The sequence below is a fragment of the Solea senegalensis genome, linkage group LG18 (genome assembly GCF_019176455.1).
Source record: "Solea senegalensis isolate Sse05_10M linkage group LG18, IFAPA_SoseM_1, whole genome shotgun sequence".
NCBI lineage: Eukaryota > Metazoa > Chordata > Actinopteri > Pleuronectiformes > Soleidae > Solea > Solea senegalensis.
Window position 1 is genome coordinate 6,221,445 of NC_058041.1, and position 23,345 is coordinate 6,244,789.

At 40.4% G+C, this 23,345-nt stretch overlaps 1 protein-coding gene across 1 annotated transcript in view; it reads left to right on the forward strand.

Annotated features, from left to right (window-relative positions):
- rbfox3a (RNA binding fox-1 homolog 3a) overlaps positions 1-21,436 on the forward strand; it is a 64,221-nt gene extending 42,785 nt beyond the window's left edge. Inside the window, exons 7-11 of the mRNA XM_044014454.1 lie at positions 3,092-3,224; positions 3,926-3,965; positions 5,099-5,163; positions 10,515-10,593; positions 20,547-21,436. Coding sequence (XP_043870389.1) covers positions 3,092-3,224; positions 3,926-3,965; positions 5,099-5,163; positions 10,515-10,593; positions 20,547-20,549 — 320 coding nt within the window. The 3' untranslated portion in view covers positions 20,550-21,436. The remainder of the gene's footprint in view (positions 1-3,091; positions 3,225-3,925; positions 3,966-5,098; positions 5,164-10,514; positions 10,594-20,546) is intronic.
- Positions 21,437-23,345: the final 1,909 nt, after the last annotated feature.

The following is a 23,345-nucleotide window of genomic DNA, read 5'->3' on the forward strand; positions in this document are numbered from 1 at the left end:
GTGTGTGTGTGTGTGTGTGTGTGTGTGTGTGTGTGTGTGTGTGTGTGTGTGTGTGTGTGTGTGTGTGTGTGTGTGTGTGTGTGTGTGTGTGTGTGTGTGTGTGTGTGTGTGTGTGTGTGTGTGTGTGTGTGTGTGTGTGTGTGTGTGTGTGTGTGTGTGTGTGCCGTCCCCTCTCATGGGAGTTAGTGTATGTAAGAGCTCGGCAGAGCAAGATTTCAGAACACAACAAATAGAATTAAAATGCAAAAATGTAGGCAAGAATGCAACAAGGCAAGAGGCTCAGTGCTTTTTAACATATGCAACAGAATTTCACAGTTCAACCGGCATCATGAGGTCAACTCTGTCATTAGAGACGAGACTTAAAAAGAGAACTGCGTGAGGATGTTAACTGTACATACAGTATAGTTTTACTGTCGTGTTACAAGTAATAGCTCTCTTATTATTTTACAAATAACAAGGCAAAACTAAAAGTAAGAAGGATGAATAAATGTCATTTAAGATGATTTATAGACAGAAATACAGAGAATTCAAAAACAACATGGAGCTTTAATCATATATAATAATAAAGCATTTTATTTATGAGCACCTTTTGAACACTTTACAGAGACTAGACAACAGACAACAGGACGACACAGTAAACAGAGAATGGGAGAGTGAAATTACAGAGAGTACGAGGCGATTTTGAACAGGATTTGAAGAGAGGGAAGACAGTCAGAGTTCCAGATGTCTAGCGAATTCCAGATATAAACTTCCACGTAGTTTATACAGAATTTTACAGCACACACATTTAATTAAGCAACTAGTTAGGTACACTATTAAATATACATTTGTTCTGCCGCTGGATTTGAGGCGTTACTGTAAACATCATACACGGTGAGGTCACATATCAAGCCAAATGCAAATATAACGTTATAATAATGCTAAAAACACACACACACACAAATATGTCTACATATTTAACACTTCTGTTTAATAAATCAATCCACCTGACATCATCACAACCAATTCTCATGCACCGCCTATGCAGTCCAGATAAGGTATATGTGTGTGTGTGTGTGTGTGCAGTCATACAGTGTACACTCTATGTGTGTGTGTGGATGTTGTTTGTTTATTTTATGGGCCCGCTGGCTGTCAGGAAGACGCTCGGCCATGATTTAAGGGTTATTACAGCGCCGCTGTAGCGTGTACTAGCCTCAGCTCATTATCAGATTGCATTTATATACGTCACACGGGCAATAACACGCACATATGCATGTCTTCATGCTTGCTTATATGCATATATACACATACATATATACAGTATGTATATATATATATATATATATATACACACACACACAGGCACATACAGAGGAAGAGTCAGGGATTCATCCGTGGTTCAGAATATATTGCCAGTGGACTCTGTGTTGACCGTGTGGCATATGAATGTTGTTGTGTGTGAGACAGAGACAGAGAGACAGCACTGCTGCTGTATACACAAAAACACTCCCTCAGTCAAGTCTGATAGTATTGCTTGACAGAGCCTGTTTTCAGATGAAGCGTATAAATAATTATCTCTGTTCCTGGAGACCAAACAGAGGCAGAATAATGATGTCAACAACAACAACAAAGGAATACCGCAAGTGACGCACTGTAGCTTTAAATTAAGTAAAAAAATGTGTTTAATTGGACGCCAGACTTTTTCCTGAACGCTTGCCAACGATTTTGAAGTAGCATCTCGACTTAAGATGGTGCGGAAATAAATGTCAAAGGTCATTTAAAAAAAAGGAGAATTTTAAATGGATAAGTAGATAGCAATCAAAGAAAAACTTGTATTTTTAGTGTGTGAATTGTGTTATTTATTTATGGGTGACCCTCATGTGTGTTTATGTGTGTATGCATGAAGGATGGCCGCAGGCTGAATCCGCCATTCCAAACAATACAGGCCATCTGCTTTGTGTCACCGCTGCCAAACGCTGAGCCAAACCTCTCCACAATCCTCTGTGTGTCTCTCTCTTTCTCTCTCACTGACTGTGCCAGCTTCATTCCCTCCCTCTGTGTTTTAACTCCGCCGCATTCCCTCCCTCCCTCTTCCTTTTATAATCACATATATCCTGTCAAATGTTTTTGGGTTCCGCTCAGAAGTCACGAGAATGTACTCGAATTCGGGCCAGATTTGTGTCTTAATCAACGCCGAATGACTTGATTTGTGTTATGTAACGTAATTGTGATCCATCATCTTTGGATTTTTCATCATGTCTGCATCATCTTTTGTGTCCATAATTATAGTAGCTGATGTAAAAAAAAAAAAACACACACACAAAATCATCCTCTGCGCAGATGTGTGGTAAAAGTCTCCCGAGATTCACAGTGACCAATCAAGAAGATCATGAACTTTGACGAGCATCAGTTGTCCTGACTCTATTATAATATAGATCTGTGTACAGAGAAGATTCCTGTTGTACACAGACTCATCAAGAACTCTGGAGAACAGTAGCAGTGTTTGAATTTATATCAAAAAAAGGTCAACAACAAGATAGTGTCTTCTAACTGTAAGCATAAAACATTCCAACACTTTGGTTACTAACAATATTACAGATATTTAAATATACATTAAGTCTTAAAGAAAAAGCAACTTTATTATGTTTTTAAACAGAAATCAACCAGCATGGTAAAACAACCCTGTCTTCTGTGACAGAAAATATGCTTTGTCAATATTAATGTAATTACCTTTCATAATGAGGAAATGTGCTGATGAGGATAAGTCTGTTTCCTGACATTCACGGACAATTGATTGGCGTATTTTGCAAAATAAGTACTTTTCCCCCCCAACGAGTTTTACTCAACATTGCTTTGCATTTTAGTGCCTCAGTGGCCGTCCGTGAAAATGCTGACTCATCATTCAGACACAAGGAAATGGGAGTAAGGGAAAGGTTTTTTTTATATTAACTTAAGGGAATCCACACACCGCAGCTCTGGATTGACAACATAATGACAGGTTTGATCTTTTTTATAGGATTTTCTGTCCACAAACAAATCCTTTTAAAGTGCTTCATAAAGGAAAAATATGAAACATAATGTTATAACACTTGTGCGTATGTGTGTGTCTCAGTGACAGGCTTTCCATACCCCAGTACAGGAGCAGCCATGGCCTATAGAGGGGCCCATTTGAGAGGGAGGGGCCGGGCCGTCTACAACACGTTCCGCGCCGCACCTCCTCCTCCACCTATCCCTGCCTACGGAGCGTGAGTGGCCCCGCTGACAACACACAACACACATCCCAGTGACACAAACACACGTAATCAAATAAACACTGTATGACGGGTCTCCACAAGTGAAAACACACGAGTGCACAAATCTAATTTACAGTATTACTCAGACACAGAGGCTAACACACACACACACATGCAGTTATAGAAGAATAGTGAGTGGAAAACAAAAACGCTGCCTTCTAATAGAGCGGAAAATTGCTCTTTGATTCCAGAATGGCCAAATTTGTCTCTATTTTTTTCTAATGTGTCATTCTTTATCCGGCTGTGAATGGACTGCTACGAGCCGCCCTGCACACTCCAATGGGCCTGCTCCAGAGAGAGAGAGAGAGAGAGAGAGCTGGAGAACATGAAGGGAGAAAGAGAGAGAACAGGGTTGTGGATGAGAAGAGTAATGCAGATGGAGAGACAGAGAGTTAAGACAGGAAAATAATTTGTGACGGCTTTGGTTTGTCGTTAGTCATTTACCGTATGCTTGTAATATAATAAATTCTCCTTCTTCCATTCACTTTAGTTTAGTTCAGTTTCAGTCAATTAAAGCTTCAAGCTTCGAAATCAGACAAAGAGGGACAGGGAAAGAAAATGTGGACAAAGGAAGAGAATCACCTTTTTATTTCATTCATTTTTGATTTAATCCAAACAAAAAGAGTCAAGTGTTTGATGTCCTCTGTCAACAGTGTGGTGTACCAGGATGGCTTTTATGGTGCGGAAATATATGTAAGTAAAAATATGTGTTTAATTTTTATTTTTGTTATGTGTATATATCCAACAGAGTAATGTTTTAAGATTTGACCCTAATCTACGATGGAGTTTTAGGGCCACACGTCGACTTCACGGTCAATATTTTCACATTTAACTCGAGAATAAAGTTGGAATATCTAAGAGAGAGAGTAACACACCAACTGTATATATTAAACCAACAATGTGGATTTTACTTCAGCTGTTTTATTGAGAAGGAAGGGGGCAAAGGGGGAAGCGATCAGAGCCACAGACTTTGTGGCGCTCAAAAGTGCACCAGTGCTTGAGGAGCAGGTCAGGAGCTGTCCGGTGTCCGTGGTGCTGAAATGACCACTGACGTTTGTGCAATAACCTCACAGCAGCGCTCCATCATGAATAAGCATGCAGTTGTAGCGACTGAAAGCCTATAGACGAAGAAGAATGAACAAAAACACCATGACTTGTTTACAACCACATCAAATGAGGATTTTATTGCAGAGAACATTTCTCTTCTTGCAAAATGGTACCATGTAGATTGCATTAAGCATCATTTAATTGAAAATTGAATTGAAGATATGACGGCGCACACCCATAGACCTTATATCACACACAGCGGCCCTGTAAAACCCTTTTGTCACATAAAGGATAAGCGCAGATACATAGATAGATGTCCTTCAACCATGAATGATGAGAACAGGTGAATTGGTGCTAGTTAAGCTCCCTGAGTGAGTGAGAAAGTTGAAGCATCTGTGAACTTTGACCCATTTTGACTGACACATGTTGTGTTTACATATTTTATTTTGTCAGCACTTTGATTTGTAAAGGTTTGACTTAAATTAAGAATAATTAATGTCAGATTTGTGTCCCTTATTTTACTGTTGTACTACTGTATTACCAGCGGCAGTACTTGAATATTTCAGTATGGAGCAACGTCAACATGATATTCCAACTTTATTTTTTGAAATGTTGAGTTCAGTGTCGACATTGACGTCGACGTGGCCGGTTTAATCTCGTCGTGGCAAAAATATCGTACTAACGCTTTGCACACCGTTAGTCTCTTAGTTTGAATTTTTGCTGCTGATGTTGTCTTCCTTAATTTAAGCTGATGTTAAATCCCCGCTGTCTCTTCTCAGGGAGGTTATGCAGCTTACAGATATGCCCAGCCGGCTGGTACTGCTGCAGCTGCATACAGTGACAGGTACGTTTGGCCTCCAGCTCTGTGACCGTTTCATGGTGAAGTAATTATGTTTTTAGTTGTAGTCATTATTTCTCAAAAACACAGTGTATACTCCTGATTTTTTTTATTTTTTTTTTTAAAAGAAGCTTTAAAGCCTTCACTAAATGTGTCATCAAATACGGGGACATATTCACAGTTAATAGCATCAGCTTAAGCACGTAGACCAGGGGTGTCAAACATACGGCCCAGGGGCCAGAACCGGCCCGCCAGAGGGTCCAATCCGGCCCGCAGGATGAATTTGTTAATGTCAAATGCTCCAGATACCCGTGACTAAATGTTTGTGCCTTTATAGATCCAGTGTGCTGTGTAAATAGTAAATTTAGGCATGATATTGTTGAAATTGCACTTATTTCTCAAGAAATTTCATGTTTTGTAAAATTATCCTTCAGTAAATGTAAAACAAAGGAGAAAAAACAAAGGAGTTCTTGTTGTTCATAGGTTATTATTTTATTATTTTGCTATTTTTACTGGTCCGGCCCCCTTGAGCTCAAATTGTGCTGTATGTGGCCCCTGAACAAAAATGAGTTTGACGTCCCTGACGTAGACGAATTATAGAACCTAATAAATTGTGTGGACGAAATTGCTCGCATCCTGTTTGTCTCGAGGAGGACATCGTCCAACCCAGTCTCCCAGTCTACACTGACTTAAAATATTATTAAGCTCTGATGGAATTCTTTTTTTAAACTCAAACAATAGATTTGATCTCTTCCTGTGACATTTACTTCCGGGAGGTGCTTCTTGAATTGTTCTTGAATTGTTAGTCCTTGGCTTTCTGATACTCAAAGACGAGTTCTCCATTTGTAACAGTCTGCAGTCTCACACTGGACCTTCAAAGCAAATGAGTAGCCTCACCTCACTGTCTTGTCAGCTGGTGGTGCACAATCTTAAGCGGTCCATAGTGTGACAGTGTGTCACACGATATACAACCCAACAATCTTCACACGGGCTTACCTGGACGGATGATGAGCAGAACTGAACGCATTTTAAATTGCTGCCATCTATCTGCAGCAGGGAAACTACATGTGTACACACAGCCAACAAAAGCCAACACAGGCAGGAGAGGGAGAGAGAGAGAGAGAGAGAGAGAGCAGTGTGGTCCATTGCATTTTTCAATTGTCAGTTCCCTCGGAGCACCTTGTCATCCTCTCACCTCTAATCCATAAACCTTAAAGGGGCCTTGTGCTCTACCTTATCATCCTCACCCCAGCCCCTGCCCCTGCCTGTTCCTCCGCTGTGGGCTCTGCTCTTCACAGCACCGCTACTCTTCTCCCAGTGCAGCTGCCCCCAGCTCTGTGGGAGCACGCCGTCTGCTAGTGATTCCTCCAGATCAAAAGTGATATGTGTTGGTGGAAAAAAATCCTGTGTGTGTTTGAGCAGTGCCCGCACCCACTAGCCACGCTGCTCCAGCGTGTGTGTGTGTGTGTGTGTGCACGAAGTTGCTTGGGGAGCTAATCTTAGGGAGATTGAGCATGTCAGGCCCTGATAAGAAACAGCCACAGCAAGAGCCTGTAGGCCTACGATAATGTAAGATTTATCAGAGGCAGGGAGCAAGCAACATACTCGGGAGAATTATGAACGGAGCAGAGCAGGTGAGGGGGCATGTCCCTCTCCACAAGAATTATTTCATTTCCTTTGTTTTTTCCCCCTCTCTCACATTCCCTCCTTCTCACTCTCGTTGTTATTTGTTCTCCCTCTGTGGCTCATGTGTAGCATATCCTTCTTCACGCTCTCTCTCTCTCTCTCTCTCTCTCTCCCCTCTCCCTCTCTCTCTCTCTCTCTCAGCTCATCTTATATGCTGCGTCTCTCATTCTATTTTTAAGCTCTCCTGATTTAAGGGGAAGTCTGGGCAGTGGGGTGGAGTTGGGGAAGGGGACGGGGCAAATGCTGGAGGCTGTGAAGGAGCTTTATTTATTGTTGGATAAAAGAGGTCTTACACAGAGTGAATGAGCTGGCAACTGAGAGCTGCCTCTCTCCTGTCTCTCTAGAGTGAACACACATACACATACTCACAGCCTGTATCAGGTCACTTTACACACTTTTATTTTTTTCCTAGAGACAAATATATTCACAATTAGCCAATGTTCAGACTGAAAAGCACCCTATGACAGACACACACACACACATGCAAGATTACTACCGCCTACTTGAGATTAGATTAACCCCTTTAACACCTAAGCCTCAAAAATGTCTGTCTGGCCTTTTGCTTATTTTAACCTTAAAAGGGCCAGAAAATGATCCTGTGAGTAAGTGCTTTTTGAGTAAGAGCTTTTTTTCCAGAATAAATTTCAATTTCTGGCAGTTATTTACGGTGTGCTGCATGTTAAAATATCGTATAAACTGTTTGAAAAGAAGAAAAACAGTGTAGTTGGACATGAACACCAGATTTTCTGTGTTAAATTTGAAATTTGAACAGTATAAACTCCCAATGTCCAAAATTACAGTAAAAACCACACGTTGACCTACAACACGACCTACAACTTCTCAGCTTTCAGAAACCTTTTGAATTTTTCCGATAGTTACAGTAATGCAAACATGTCGTCTGCGATACGCTCAGTGTTAAAGGGTTAATGAAGCAAAAGTCCATCTTCCATCATTTGTCAGATGACAGGAAACACTAAAACAACTCTTTAAAACCACACATCCCTTGACATGCTTCATTTTGAAGCTACCTAGAACATTTCATTTACTGTTAAATTCAATGATGACACCTCAAATTCAGTTAAACTCATGTTATTTGAGCCGATAATGTAGCCGTAGCACTGTTTACTAAAATGGCAAAGTATATTAAAGTCCTGTCGTCTCACTCAGTCCGTTATCAAACCCCCCCCCCTTCTTTTTTTTCTCCTACATAAACAGTTCCAGTCTGAGGCCTTAGTCATTTATTGGCTCAGTAAAACTGTCACTGGAAGTCATTAAAACGACACTGGGACTGTTACGTCAGCACCACGGACAGCTCCCCACAGAGAAGCCGGGCTATGACAGAGAGCAACCGGTTCAAGGACATTTTACTCTGCTCTCTTTCACACATGTCTATTACTTTAACCCTTAGTGTTCGCGTGTGCCACGGGTGCATCTGCGGTAAATTGCCGTGGGAATAATACACAACACCTTATATGGACGTCCTGAGTGTGTGTGTGTGTGTGTGTGTGTGTGTGTGTGTGTGTGTGTGTGTGTGTGTGTATAGGTCACATATTTGGGCTTTAAAAAATGCATTATTTTTTTCATCTTCATATGTGTTGTTGAAACATATACATATATATGTATATATATACATATATGTATATATATATACATACATATGTATATATATATACATATATGTATGTGTGTATATATATATACATATATACATACATATATATATGTATGTATATAAATCCAGCCTATGTCTGAACTAAAGTATCATGTTAGGGAAAAATGTGTGTCAGTTTTTCAAATACCCGGAAACAGAAATACCACAAAAGTTATTGTCTTCACACTTTCTGCATTTTCGACTCGTCGTATGTGCATTTAACAGCAGCCCTCTAACTTCAGTCACCCGTCTTATATCGTATATCACACTATTTCATACTAGCTTTGTGTCAGATTACACTAAGACCAATGCCTCTCCTCCCTCCGCATGTAAATCCCCACTCCCCTCTCCTCAGGTCTCACTCTATAATACATAGTCTAACACATATTGTACCTGCGCAGCCACTTATCTTTGCTCCCCAGACCTATGTTTTCCTCTCGTTTCTTTTAGAGGAGAATAAACAAACACGACAGGAAGAGAGGAATATAAATAAAGTGCTCGGTGGCATCAGACAAAGAGAAATGGCGGGGTGGAATGAGGGAAGAGAGGGGCGTTTAGGGAGGGGATTTGTTCCACGCCAGTGCCGGTGAGAAGAAATAAGACTCCGGGAGATGGAGGGAGATACAGAGCAGACGGGGAAGACACTGAACAGGTGAATAAGAGAAAAGTGTAGTGAGGTAAGTTAATGGGACATTGTCAGATAAATGAACCAGGTCTCAAAAATCACTTTTTATTTTACCTTCCTACTTTGTGGCCTCTGATTCAACCTTTTTTTTTTTTTTGTACAAAGCTACGATATATTTCTCTCCCCGCCTGCTACTACTTTCTCTTTCCACTACCCAAAGAATTATCTTTTCATTTTTCTACTTGTTCATAATCTCATCTCTCCCTCCTCTCAGCCATGCACCACTCACTATCACTCTCTCCATTCCCTTTCTTATCTTTCCTCACTCTTTTTTTTCCCCTCCTCTGGCTGACGTTACTTTTATTGCAATCCTTCCCCATCAGAAGGAAGATAAAACACTTGTCCCCCTTTTCTCATAAATTGAAATGGGTAAAACAAATCATTGCAATCACACACTCTTACCTTTACAACGTACATTTATAGGGAAACATTGATTGCATTTTCATCCCATAGGTCTGTCCTTAGCTTGAGTGAGAGGGGGAAATGATTATAGATCTCTCCTCCAGACCTCAGTTAAAATCGACGACCCAATTCCTTATGTGTCTCATGCATACTCATTTTAGCACTCCCCATCAATTATCAGACCTATGCATGCACAAGGTATGTCTGCTGGGTGGAGTTGGGGGAACAGGGAAACAATTAACAGTATTTTCCATCTGATGAACTTCACCCTTGATTTGTGCCAGTTCAAAGAATCCATATAGTTTTATGTTTAGGGAATAAGTCAAAATGTCACTGAGGGTAAAATCTACTGCCTCGTATACAAAAAAACTTCCCTCTGAGCCTCAGAGCTGTCCTAACTCGCTCCGTGTTCCGAGCGGGTGCTAAATACGCGGGTAATATACTCAGTCGGTAGTTTGTTAAGCTGCACCTAATTTGGTGGAGTCTAATTCAACAGTTTTACCTTCACGGAGGCTGTAATATGCTGGATTTTTTTACTGAGTTTGTTTTTGCGAGGTCTTCATCCAACTTTATGATCACTTTTTGGCACTTTATATATCATAAAAACCTACTCCAACATGTTAGAAACTGTTTAAGCGGCTTCTGTTTTACTGAGCACGAGAATAATCCTCCCAAATGACATGAGATGTGAGTCTGGCTTGTGATGGTGATCAAGCTCAAAGTCAGGATTATTGGCCTGTAAACCATAGAGAGGCGAACGACTGTCGTCAAACTGGATTAAAAAAATGGTTATTACTGAGGTGCTGCGAGACTCGTAATCTCAATATTGTGATGGTACTATTTTGGTGAGACGCTGCAAGTGTGTCTTCCCGCACTGTATTTCCTACTCTGCTGTTTTATTAACGCTGTTTCTGTCTGTTCTCTGGTCTGCAGTTATGGCAGAGTCTATGCAACAGCAGACCCATATCACCATACGATCGGTCCTGCGGCTACTTACAGTGTAGGCACTATGGTGAGTCGGCTTCTGTTTTGCTTCTTAGCTTCTAACCATATGAATATTGTATTCGGATTCGTGATGAACTGGGGCAGATGCACCATCCTCACACTCTTTGATAACATAATGTAATACACAACTATGGAATATCTTACACCAGAAGTGTCTACTGTGAATACCTAAAGCTGCTGAACAGTAAAAGTAAAACACCTCTTCATGTGCTTACATGCCTTATTAATATCTTAAACCTGAAAGAGTCTGCTCTTACTTCTCTGCTTGTTGTACCTGTGTGAGTTGTGTTTTCCTCCGAGAGATCTGTTTTAATGTTTAATGTGAATCTCTGCCACTTCAGTAAATGAAAAAGGGACATTTCCTTATTCTCAAACTCCCTATTCAATTTCATCGGCCTGAAACTACTTCCCCGAAATACAGTTGAGGCTGAGAATTTCCTCCCCCACAGGAAACAGTCTCTTCAACAACAAAAAAAAAGAAAAAAAATTTGCAAGGGGAGTCGAATGGTTAATGTTTGTTTTTAGCTAGCTTTGCAGCTAACATCAAAGATGAAAAAAAAAAGACAAAAGAAAAAACTTCCAAACGAAAGAAAGAAAGAAACAGAGCAACCCCAGAAGATGGGGAAGAAACAGAAAGTACAATTTGTTTTCTTTTAAGGGCGTGGGTAGGGACTTCCTCCAAAGATTAACGGCCATCTAGTACACGCTTCAACGTGCTGTGGGAGATTAAAGTAGAAAAAGGGGAAAAAGACTATATATATGAAAGAAAAGTGGGCGAAGGAGTGGGAAAATTCAAGTTCCTGTGCTGCTGCTTAGTGCAGCATCTTGGACTCAAGACAGATGAGGGTTAATGCTGAGTGCTGACGTGTTTGTGGTGATGGAAAGCGAGAGCCCCGACCACCTCCCCATGCCCCACCCTCCTCCCCCCCAAACACCCCCCCACCCCGTCCCCCTTCCCTTCCTATAGTGCAGCTGCTAGCTAAAAGCCTTCATTAATTATGACCATTTTTTCCTCTTCATTTACTTAATTAAAACAGTGGCCTGTGTTTTTTTTCCTACTTATTACTCAACACTTTCCTCTCTCTTTCCTTCAAAGTACTCCTCCCCTTTTTTTCCTCCGCCTGCCGCGTCTAATCGACACCCCTTGATAAAATGTTAAAATTCTGGATTCTCGATTTTAAAACAATTATATAAAACTTTACCCAGCCTCACATTCTGAACATCAAAGCAGTTGATTTTATCCTCCATTTCTTTATAATTGAGACCTGCAATTATGTATAACCTAGTACAACCTTTGTCTTTATATTAATCAAATCTTATCTTACCCAAGTGTATTAGTTACTGAGTATCATTGTTTTCCATAAATAAAATGACTGACTTTAAAAGAGGAGGCCACATCAGTGTCTTTAAAGGTGATGAAGGGGAGCTACCGCCGATAGAGGAAGTGTAATGTCAACTGTGTCTCCAGAGGGAGCTGTGTAAAGTCCGATAAGTGGTCTGTCACTTCAGTCGCTGTCAGTCAAAGCTGAAGACGACAACTTTAAAACACTCTACCTCTGCAGTGTGGGCTGAGATGTGGAGGGAGGGAGGGAGGGAGGGAGGGAAAGTGAGCCTGACACACAGTACACTACAGTCTGTTGGCATGACTTACATCAGTCTCCACACCAGCTTAAAACACCTGCATCTCTGACACGACCACGTGATTTCAAAAAAGAAGCCTCAGGATCACCATTCACTGATGACACCAGCTGTCAATCAAACATATGTGCTGTGCTTTATTATCTATTTTTTGCTAAATAGGAACATATTTTACAGAATCAATCATGTTCTAGTGAAGAAGACCTGAAATTAGCCTCTTTTTTCCATAGACTTTACATTCAAATAAAGTCATACATGTATATATCTATATATATATGTAAATATATATATACATATACATATATATGTATTGTGGGCACAAACCTTTCACAAAGCAGATTGGTCGTAGCTGTCCCACAATGCAGGGAGCAGTAAATAATAATAATAATAAAAAAAAGACATTCTAGAATTAGGGAATTGTCTTGTTTTTTGTCTAAAGTAAAAAAAAAATAGAATTTCCTACATTTTGTTGCCAGCTGGACTGATTCACTGCACACACACACACACACACACACAGAAAAAGCAAAGCTGGGCTAGTTGCGATTTGTCAGTTTTGAAGCGTTAGTAAGTGAAGTCTCTGGATAGGATCACATATTATGGCTGAAAGCTACTCAGTAAGTGCTTTTGCCACATGAAGCTCATTTAGCGTTGGATCTCAGACATATCAAAGCGTAGAAATTAATATCTCGAATCCTAACGCCTTAATAGCAATGACGGTTGCTCTTTTTCTTTTTACACGAATCATCAAATAGAATGTGCTCAGGCGATTAAAGATTCAGTGTCTTCGTCGTGGACATGTCAGATGAAATAGCAGTTCGATGAGGACTGTCTTAAATTGTTTTTTAAACGTGGTCGCTGACTAAGCTGTGCTACAGAATTGCTTCACCATTTTAATATAAATCGATAAAACGATCGCACAAATGTCCCAACTCACTGGTTTACACCAAATCCCTCTCAAATAAATGAGAATCACGTGGAGGAAAAAGGGAGGAACGTTTCTTTGGGGGGAAAAGAGAGAGAGATGTTAACTTTAACTTTAATATTCATATAACAAACTACATTGAATACTGATTGGAGCTTTTTCATCTTTGATGTTGCAGGCTAGCCTTTACAGAGGAGGGTGCAGTCGCTTCACTCCCTACTAGAAAAGAGGGAGACACGCCCCCTTTTCCTTCCCCCGCAAAACAGACACACAAAAAACAAAAAAAAAAAACAACAGCAACCAATGATATCACTAAATCACCACCTTTACTCTCTTTATGGAAAACTAAACACGAAATGATTCCAGGTGGCAAAATGTGACAAGAATCTTTCTCAAAGTTGTGTTTCCCCTTTTTACAAACGTGTGTACACATTGTCATTGATTGATGTACTGTACTTCTTTTGGAGAATAACATTTTGTTACAGTGTTGACTTGAATATATTTGTACTGAAATGTTTGTGGTGGGGACAAAAAAAAAAAAGTGGAGTCAATGTGTGAGGGAAAAGTTGGGAAAGAGAAACTTTGAGTCTCCCTCCTTCTCACTGACTTTCGTTTCCTTTTTATCGCTCCTGCGACTCAGCTCCTCTGGAGTGGCCTTTTGTACTAGTTTTAATTCTGTCTAATTTCCCCCCCTACCTTTATTGTCCCAATGAGTCATTTTCCCCGTGTATATTAAGAGCGCTAATGCTCGGCAATTCCAGTTTGGGGAAACAAATTTTCTGTTTGGGATTTATTAAGTAAATGATCCAGCCATTCACCCCCTGACACAAACTGGCTCCGTTGCAAGTGAGCCGATAACTGCAGCGGAGTTCCACACTCTCTTAATGGGACTGTTCAGCCCAAAGGAGGTGAAACTGTTAAAAGAAACAGAAATAAAAACACAGGAAGTGATGTATAATGAAACTCAGAAGGTGAGAGGAAGAGTGTGATATATTACGGGATGTGAATGCAGGAGGAAGTGATGTATAGCAGGGTGGAGCGGGAGCTATGGCAGCCACAGCGGAATGGGCAGCAGTGTGTTAGAGCCCATTGATCGCTGGCATAGCGCCAGAGGCATGAGGTATCCCATTACTGCTGAATGGCTTTAAAGGAGAACACCACAAGGCTCCTCCGCTGTTTCATGGCCTCACGTCCCGCACGTACAAAGTAACAGCCCTCCCGTATTTGCAGCGGAACACTGACAAATATTTCGAGGCAAACAATAAAACTCATTAAAGCTGGATTAATCGCGCTCGGGCCGCCGAATGTGATTCATCCGTTTATTTAAAAAGAGAGAAAATCCTGAAGGATGCGGGCACCACTTCTCACCGCCTAACATGTTAGTACGTCCGCACCGATAGACGAATGTCAATCCAATGCTCACTTTCACATTCTACTCTCGCCCGACACACACACTGAGTTGCATTTCATTTCGTCTTATTCACCCTGACGTCCCGCTCATGAGATCCCTGATCAATTATGAGTGGACGTGACACACGACAGAAACCATTGAGACATTAGATTTAACTTGATTCTCTACATGTGTAAAACTTGTAGTTAAAGGTGATCTGGGTTGGTTTGTTTGTTTAGTAAAGATTGGCTGAAATGGAAACAGGATTACAAGTCAAGATTGTAAACTCATGTGTAACTTTGAATTGATTCTCCTCTTTATGCTTTATGTTTAAGAGTGCATGTTGCACTTTTCCTTTGATTTGATATCAGAGGACGATTGTGTTTCAATATGTGTGTTGAATAATACCAAAAACTAAAAGCTCTGTAGGGTTTTATATCCTTTATGTGAAACAAACAGATGGTTAAATGTGGACTGGAATGTTTTGGCGAGCTATGTTGGCTGGCACCTGTTGGCTTTAGGCTTGTTCTGGATTTTCTGGCACAGTGTTGCAGCGCCCACATCCTTTAAAGGAGTGGCGAGGTCTGCTGCCCTACACCTCTCAGTGTAGGTCACTCTCAGCCACTTCTGGACCCAGTGGATGCATCAGTACCATGGCAAACCAGGGCAGAATTTGACACCATTACGGATTAAATGAGAGATGGGCAGTAGGGACAGCAGGAGTGGAATATGGGAAGTGGGAATGTAGCTTTTCTTCAACAACTGTCCATGTGAAACACTTTACCTTACAGTACAGTAATCATTTGGCAAAGGTAAGAGATTGGGAAATAATGTAGGCTACCATCAGTGGAATACTTTCACATTATGGGAATCAGAATTACCAGACTATGATCTTGAAATTGATCCTTCCTTATATCCCACACGCTCATTACATTGTTATTACCAAGCTGTTGCTCAGTTTACATGCATGTTAATAGTCCGATTTTAGCCGGACTAAGACGATCATGTGGATGTTCTTAACGTCATGTAAACCGGTCAGAGTGAATATTATCTAACTAAAATCAAGCTCGTCTTAGTCGGACTAACATACCATAGTCCGATTACTCCCGCATGTATACGATTAGTCAGACGAGAGTCGGAGTTGGCGTTCTGCACATCTTTGACCCAGATGTAGAAAGATACGAAACATACAGAACCACGGCACCATCCACTTCACCGTTCACTTCCGCACTCGACAAGTTGTCCGATTGCCCGTCTTAGTCAGACTACGGCCTTAGCTTGATTAAACTGTGCATGTACGGAGGTAATGCCATAGTGTTACTATTGTACTGTAATGTAAAGTGTTTCCCAGTTGGGATAAGATTAATGAAGGACTGCAGACAAGAAACAAGAGTGGCAGTATGACTAAGCTTTATTGTGGAATGATTTAAATGTGCTTTGCCTCAGCAGCAGCAGCAGCAGCAGAGAGTATAGGTTAGACTGTTGCATTGAGGGCATACAGGGACATCGCTCCAGGCTCCGAGAACTGCTGTGTGATCGAAAAAAGACACAATGTGGGATCTTTAACTTAAAGGATCATATCAGTCTGATACATCAGCAAACTAATGGCCTCACCTCAGCATGCACACAATCACGCTGCAAAGCTTTAGAAGGCATACGCTAAAAGCAACAGGCAACACTTCCCAATACGCCCAAGCATTCACTTACCCACTAATCTCACTCTCTCTTTCTCTCTCTCTCTCTCTCGCTCTCTGGCAGTCAGACACACGCGCTCAAACTCTACCACCAGTAAATAGCATCTGTGCCTGCTGTGTCTGATGGGATTGTGGAGAAGGGGAGAGTCAGTAGCACAGGAAGAAAGGGGAGTGTGAAAAGAAGCAGCAAGGCGAGGCAATTTACCCTACAGATTAGAGATAAGAGAGTTCAGTCAATAAGCACTGATCTCATTTGAAGATATACCACACCAGCTCACACACACATTTGCACTATACTCGGTCTGCTGCTGTCACTGGTGTCTGCATCTTTTCAATCGCTCTCCCGGTGTTTCCAATGAGGCTGCAGCATTCACTCCCAGTCTAACCACACACACACACACACACACACACACACACACACACACACTTCCTAATACAAGCCACTACTCCAACTTTTTTTGTTTTGCGGCTTGTGCATATTACATTCTACTACTATTACCATGATTATGCATAAACTGATTTCACTGTCTGGATCATTAACTTGATTGACAAGTATTTAGTTGTGTGATCTATGCTCGCTTGACTCTCTTAAGTCTGGAGTGGAAGCCAAATTAATGTTACGGCAGATTTATTCAAGTTATTCAAGACATATTTGAGCATTAAATACACATGTTGTATGTGTTAAACTCATAAGACCAACTTTCCAGATGACATTTATCATAGAAATTAGAATGAAATAGAATTAAATGAACATATCTAGTGGTGCCCTCAGACTTTTACATAGTATTTTATCATAAAACAATTCAACAGTTCATTAAATAAGGCCCTTAATGTCACTTTTTCTACTTTCTTTAGGTTTTAATATCATTATTATTTAGGTTTTTTTGTTTTGAATGTTTGTTTTTTTTTCAGTACCTCAGGTTATGTGAACAAAACAAAAAACTTTAAAATGAAATATCCCTTGTACTGTACACGGTTTTCCTTTTCCATTCATTACTGTTGGTGACATAATATGATCACATGGAGTACAATGTACATTCAGCAATGATGGGATATCAACTGCTTCTCGCAACGGTTGTTGTAAATAAAACTCTGGTTTTTGTGTTTTTCTTCCATCCGTCACTCCATCCATGCACTTTACAGTTTTTAAATACATGTCTGTCTTATACTGTCTGTATACTTGTTTTACATAGAAAAGGGTGTAATAGCGTAGTATTTATTAGTCTGTTGGTGAAAGTGATACTGATATTAGGTTCTTATACTAAAAATAAAAAATACATGTATATTAAAAGCAAACGATATATATACATTATATATATATATACATATATGTTTTTCCTATTTATAGTTATGTACATTATCAGTGGTTTGTCGACATTTTATATGACAAGAACAAAGCTTTAATTCTGTTTTCAGACAAATTTAATGTCTTTATTTGTGTGTCTGTGCGTCCTCTGTTGAACCATAGCACCTTCTATTAACCTCCCAGTCTCCCGACTCTTGAGCAAGCAATTTTATTCATTTGAGCTTGTTTTAGGGGAGAAAATGGAGAGCACAAGTTTAAAAATAAAAGCTGTTTTTGTCAATTGCTTTTGACATGAAACCACCAGCTGTAAAAAGAGACAAAAAAAACAATATTGAAGGTTGTTAATGTGGGGGAGAATAAGTGCAGTTCTTCTTCCTTAAATGTTAACTTGAATGACTTCCTTATTTAACCCTCCCTCCTTACATGGACATACAGATAATCATCACACGGCATCATGTGCTCCTGTTATCATATTCCACAGAACAGCAGTGCACAGCTGTTTGGGACAGATACTGTGTTGTCCTTTCATTTAAAATGTCCCCATAGGTCATTTGCGAGCACCTGATTACGATGATAGTTTGGCTTTTCGGCGAATTAACCTCCGCCGCCGTGTGACACTCGTATCACACCGTTTCTGAAAATGTCCCATAATATCCTCTCTTTTCATTTCCTAAAGCCACAGTGGAGCTCATCATAGCGACGCTCCAACAGCTAAGGTGCAGAGTGACTTCATTTTCTGTGTTTATGTCTTCTTTTTCTTTTTTTTAAATTTGTGCTCTCCCTCTGTTACATACACACGGGTTTTTATAGATAAATGTTTTATATGAAAAACAAGAACTGTGTCGTAGTTTAAACGTGTGATTTATTTGCTCGTTGTCCTGTAGGTGGTTGACTGTACCCAATGATTTACTACGTGTGTCACTCTGAGTATTTGTTAAATCTTCCTCCACATCCAATTATCTCTTAGTTTTCTATGATGTAGGCTAATCACACTATGCCAGTATATACTCATGTCAGTACCTGATAAATATGCACCTGGCTGCATAAATGCACTGGGCATAAAAATCATCTTTGTTTGTTTTGTTGGTTTTTTTTCCCATTGTCTTTTCATATAATCTATATATCATATTTAACTGTAAATACTGAAATCTCAATACACGACTTTAAAGAGACACATGTCAGGTTTATACTTGTCTGTTCTTTTCACTCACACAATGTCAGGAAAATCAAGGCACTGATGAGTTTGTCTGTCGTTTCTCAGCTCATGAGTTACAGTAGTTAAAGGTGCAGTGTGTAAAATTCCGTAACATGTACTGGTGACATTGATAAAGAATATATTAGAATGGAATGTATTTAACCAGGATAATCCCATTGAGATTAGGAACCTCTTTTTCAAGCGAGCCCTGGCCAAGATAGGCAGCAGCAAATATGAAACACTCAACAATTACAAATTTTGAAAAATTTTGTAATGTTGGGGAGTCAAGAACTCTCAGTTTGGATTTAAAAGTGTTCAATGAAATGAACTTAGTTTGTTTCCATGCGTTCTGCGTCATATTTCATGCAAAAGGTGCAGAATGGGCAGCGTGTGTAGAGCTGACCCAGCTCAACAATTCATACAATCAGATCATTGTATATTTATACAAAAAAATAATAATAATTATAATTTTTCTTCTATTCTATGGGATGAAAATACTTTCACCAAAGTTTTCCACACTGGACCTTTAACACACTTGTACAGGCAGGTGTAGAGAAGTGAGCGGAAGCCTGTTGGGGTTTCCTGTGGAGCGGTGAAGGATGGTGCGGTGGCTGTTGATGGTATTTGGGGAGATCACAGGTTTCTCAACCCATTAACTTCTGTGGAAGGTATTTGCCCAGCGTGAATAATATATTTGTCACCTCAGCTCCACTCTCACCTTGCGGGTATCCTCGTGTAGGCAACGCTGCAGCCTCAATCCTACCCCCTCCACTCCACTCCACTCCACTCAGCCCCCGCTGTTCTCCACTTCCTTCCCTCCATCTTCTCTCCTTTTCCCCTCTGAGGCCTCATTTCTGCCGTGGCCCCGGTATGAAAGTGCATCTGAGCAGGAGCGGCTTCGTTAAACAGAGACAAGAGGACGCCGTTATTGCATGTGACTGGCAACTGCAGCGGCACGGGCTCTTCCTCAATCGGCCCCTCTCTTCAGAGGGGCGGGGCAAAGCGACTACAAAGTGATATTGAAATTCATTTATGAATACTCGCGACACACGTGCACAGTCTTCAACTCTTCTCCAAGTGTTAAAAGAAAAACTCTGTCAAGATGAGACCCTCACAGGACACACGGCCCCCTCCCCTCCCTCCCTCCCTCACTGATGTTGTCGCATGTGTTATACTAGAAAAGTCAAGGTTGTCTCGTGCAGATTTAAGAACAAAATCCTCAGAGGTGGGCAACAATGGTTCTTGATGTGATACATGTATTACAAAAGAAATGTTCTTTTTTTTTTAACCCAAGGATTCCTAAGTTTGAGGAGATAATGAGCACAAACAGGTCAAACATCATGGGTAGAATGAAAAGTGTGTCGGGAAATGATAGAATATGTTCAAAAAAAAATCCAATCAACCAATAATCTGGCTGTACCTACATTGACATTTAACATTAAAAAAAAGGAATAACGTTTCACTAGGATCATAGATATTCTCTCTATGACATTTTCTGGCAGATGTGAGTTCAGTTTGGAATCATAATTTGAAATATAGGTGGTTTTTCAGTGTTCTGTGTGGGATCTCTTGATTTTTTTATGTATTCATTTCATTTTTTCTGTAAAATAAGTGTCAATGATCTGCCTATTGTATCTATTTCATGTGTTAATCGTAAATGTCGTAAGTGAAGATGGTTCAGCTGTATATACTAATGTTTCCTTTACTTTGTTGTTCATTTAAGATGCATTGTTAAAAAAAAAGAAAACTAAGCAGTTTACACACCCGTGTCTATGAATGTCTTGCACTGACTTGCTTGTTCTTTCTTTTTTTTAGTAAATAAAAGAAAGACTAGAGGGATGAGTTCAGATGGACATCAGCTAAAAAAAGAGAGAGAAGAACAACATGGACACAGAGGGACACTAAAAAAAGATGACCTTAAACAAAAAGAGCAGATTTGTAAAGGAGCCCTTCTACCAACAATGGAAGGGGTCAAGGAAGATGGAAGGAAGGGATGGACGGAGGATGTTTCTGGGCCTGCTCTGAGGCCAGGGCCTGAACCATTGAGCCTGTAGTCCGGGGGGGGAGGGGGGAATGGAAGGGGGGGTGTGGGCGACGGGAGACCACTCACCCCTGCAAAAACAAGCCTTGCTGAGTGGAGGAGACCAATTAGAGAAGTCGACATAAAACATTTTATTTTTGTAAACTTTTTTAAGTTTATGATTTCAAAGGAAAAAAAAAAAAGAAGCAAACGCTACTGTACATACGTATTATATAGTATATGTGTGTAATATAGTAAGTATGTCTTTGAAAAAAAGAAAATGACAAAGGAAAGTGGAGAACGCTGATGTGTCTTTGCAAGTGAAAAGACAGTCCGACAACATCCTTTCCCCGCCCGCCCCCACCTGGTGGACGACCTTCCACCACCACGCCCCACCCACCTCACTCTCCACTGGATGGGGGTGGTGGTGATGATGGGGAGAGGGCAGATTGTGTGTGTGTGTGTGTGTGTGTGTTGAGAGCTCACAGGTCCAGCAGACATGTCACATGGTGACCTGTAGTGGAGATAACGGAGGGTTCTTCAGATAGTAAAAAAAAAAAAAAAGAAGCTTTTTTTCTGAGCCTGTCTTCCACTAACAAACTACAGCCGTGTCGTTGTCCATTTACCCGGCAACGTTTTCTGTCAATTAGTCTGTATTTTGTAAAATTCACAACAACAACAACAACAACAAAAAAATATGAATATGTAAGTATCCCTATATTCATCTGTGCAAAAATATACTTTGAGAAGTCGGGCGGATTTGATGTAATTATCTGAGGAGTGCACAAGCTTTCGCCCCCGAGGTCCACTGTCGGAGCTGAGAATGTCAGTCGTCGGCCATGTCTGCCCGAGGCCTGGCAGCCCCTGACATCACTACCAAACATGTCCTTGTCGTGTTGTGGTGTGAGGTGGATGTGCTGTGTAGTAAACTGCTTTTTTGTACATTGTGTTGGGTAGGATCTAAAAGGGGGGGTGGATGGAACAGGAAGTGAGGGAGGGAGGTTGTTACCATTTAGAGACACGTCGGCTCAAGCGGCTACTGGAAACTCTTCCATCCATCTTTGAACGCAAAGGGATTCTGGGAAGGGCAAATAGGGTAAAAGCACTATCTGAAGTTGGGGGGGCGGGGGGGGAAAAAAAAAAGAAGTCACAAGCAGACAAGGTTTTACTAAGAGTCTCTTTAGACCTTTCTATTTATATGGATCTCTACTTTAGTGACATCCTTCTATATTTAAACGTTGTACTAATAACATGCTGTCAGGCATGGTCAGAGAGTCAATTGTAGCCATTTACTAATGTTGTATTTATTGTATTACCGGTAAGAAGAAAAATCATTTATATATGACTATAGATATATCTATTTGTGATCTGCAACTCTTGGACATACGTTTACCCTTGGTTTTCAACTTAAGTGCAGGATTTGATGCACTGTTCGATGTACGATGAGGTTTCTATTTTGTGTGACGTTTGCTTCCGTTGACATTCGATTTATTTATTTATTTATTCATTTATTTATTTATTTGTTTATTTGTTTACTTGTCTGTTTGTTTTGTCCGTTTCCCCTTCAGTTCAGCCACTGAATGTAACTTCAAAAACTCTTCAAAAAAAAAAACTTTTTAGGTAGGTGTTGTTGTTTTTTTCTATATACTTACAAGAACATAACAGTTACTCTGTGAAAATTATATACACGTGTAAATGAAATAGCAAAATGTTTCTGATAATAATGCTGGACTTTCTTCTGCTGACCCAGACAGACGAGAACGCCATGGCCAAAAATGTAAAAATGAGAGGTTTTTTTAGAAGAAAAAAAAAAAAACTAAAGATGAGGGAAGCATTTATAAGGAACACCAGTGCCCTGCAGCCAGTGATAAGCTGGCGGGAGAGACAGAAATGAGTAACCATTACAGGATCAGTCAGAATTTCTTCTTCTTCTTTTTTCTTTTTTTTTCAGACAGGCTTTTAAAAATTTTATAAGAACAAGAAAATGGGGAACGACTTGTCTCAAGTGAGAGAGAGGAGAGAGAGAGAGACGGAGATGGCACAGATAAAAAGACATTTCTTGAAATATGGATTTTCTCTCTCTGTCACTCTTTGTCTTTCTCCACTCGAGTCGTGGAGCTTGGGCTGAGCGCGATGTGGGGGGGCGAGGAAGGGAAGGAGAAGAAAGAGGGAGCAAAGGGAGGAAGGGAGTGAGTGAGTGTGTACAGCCTCACCAGAGGCGCATGGATTGGACAAAATAAGGGAAACGTTTGTTAATAAATCATCACATCGGTGTTTAAATGTCTTCCTGCAAACCTAAAATGCAATGTGTTATTGGATTATTTTTAAAATTGTCAAACTTATTCCACGTTTTCTGTTTGCTTTGCTCTGTTTCTCCTTTGTGTTTGAGGGAATCTAACCGTGACATGGTGTCCACGTGAATGTCCGCAAAGAAAGGAAGGAAATGTTTATTTTGCAATTTGCATTATGAGAATTATCTTCAGGAGTTTACACTTGGGCAACTCGACGTGTTTCACTTCAGCTGAAGATGTTTCACTTTGACTTGTAGATGCTTTAATTAAAGTACATTTGCCTAAATGTAAACTTGAACGTGA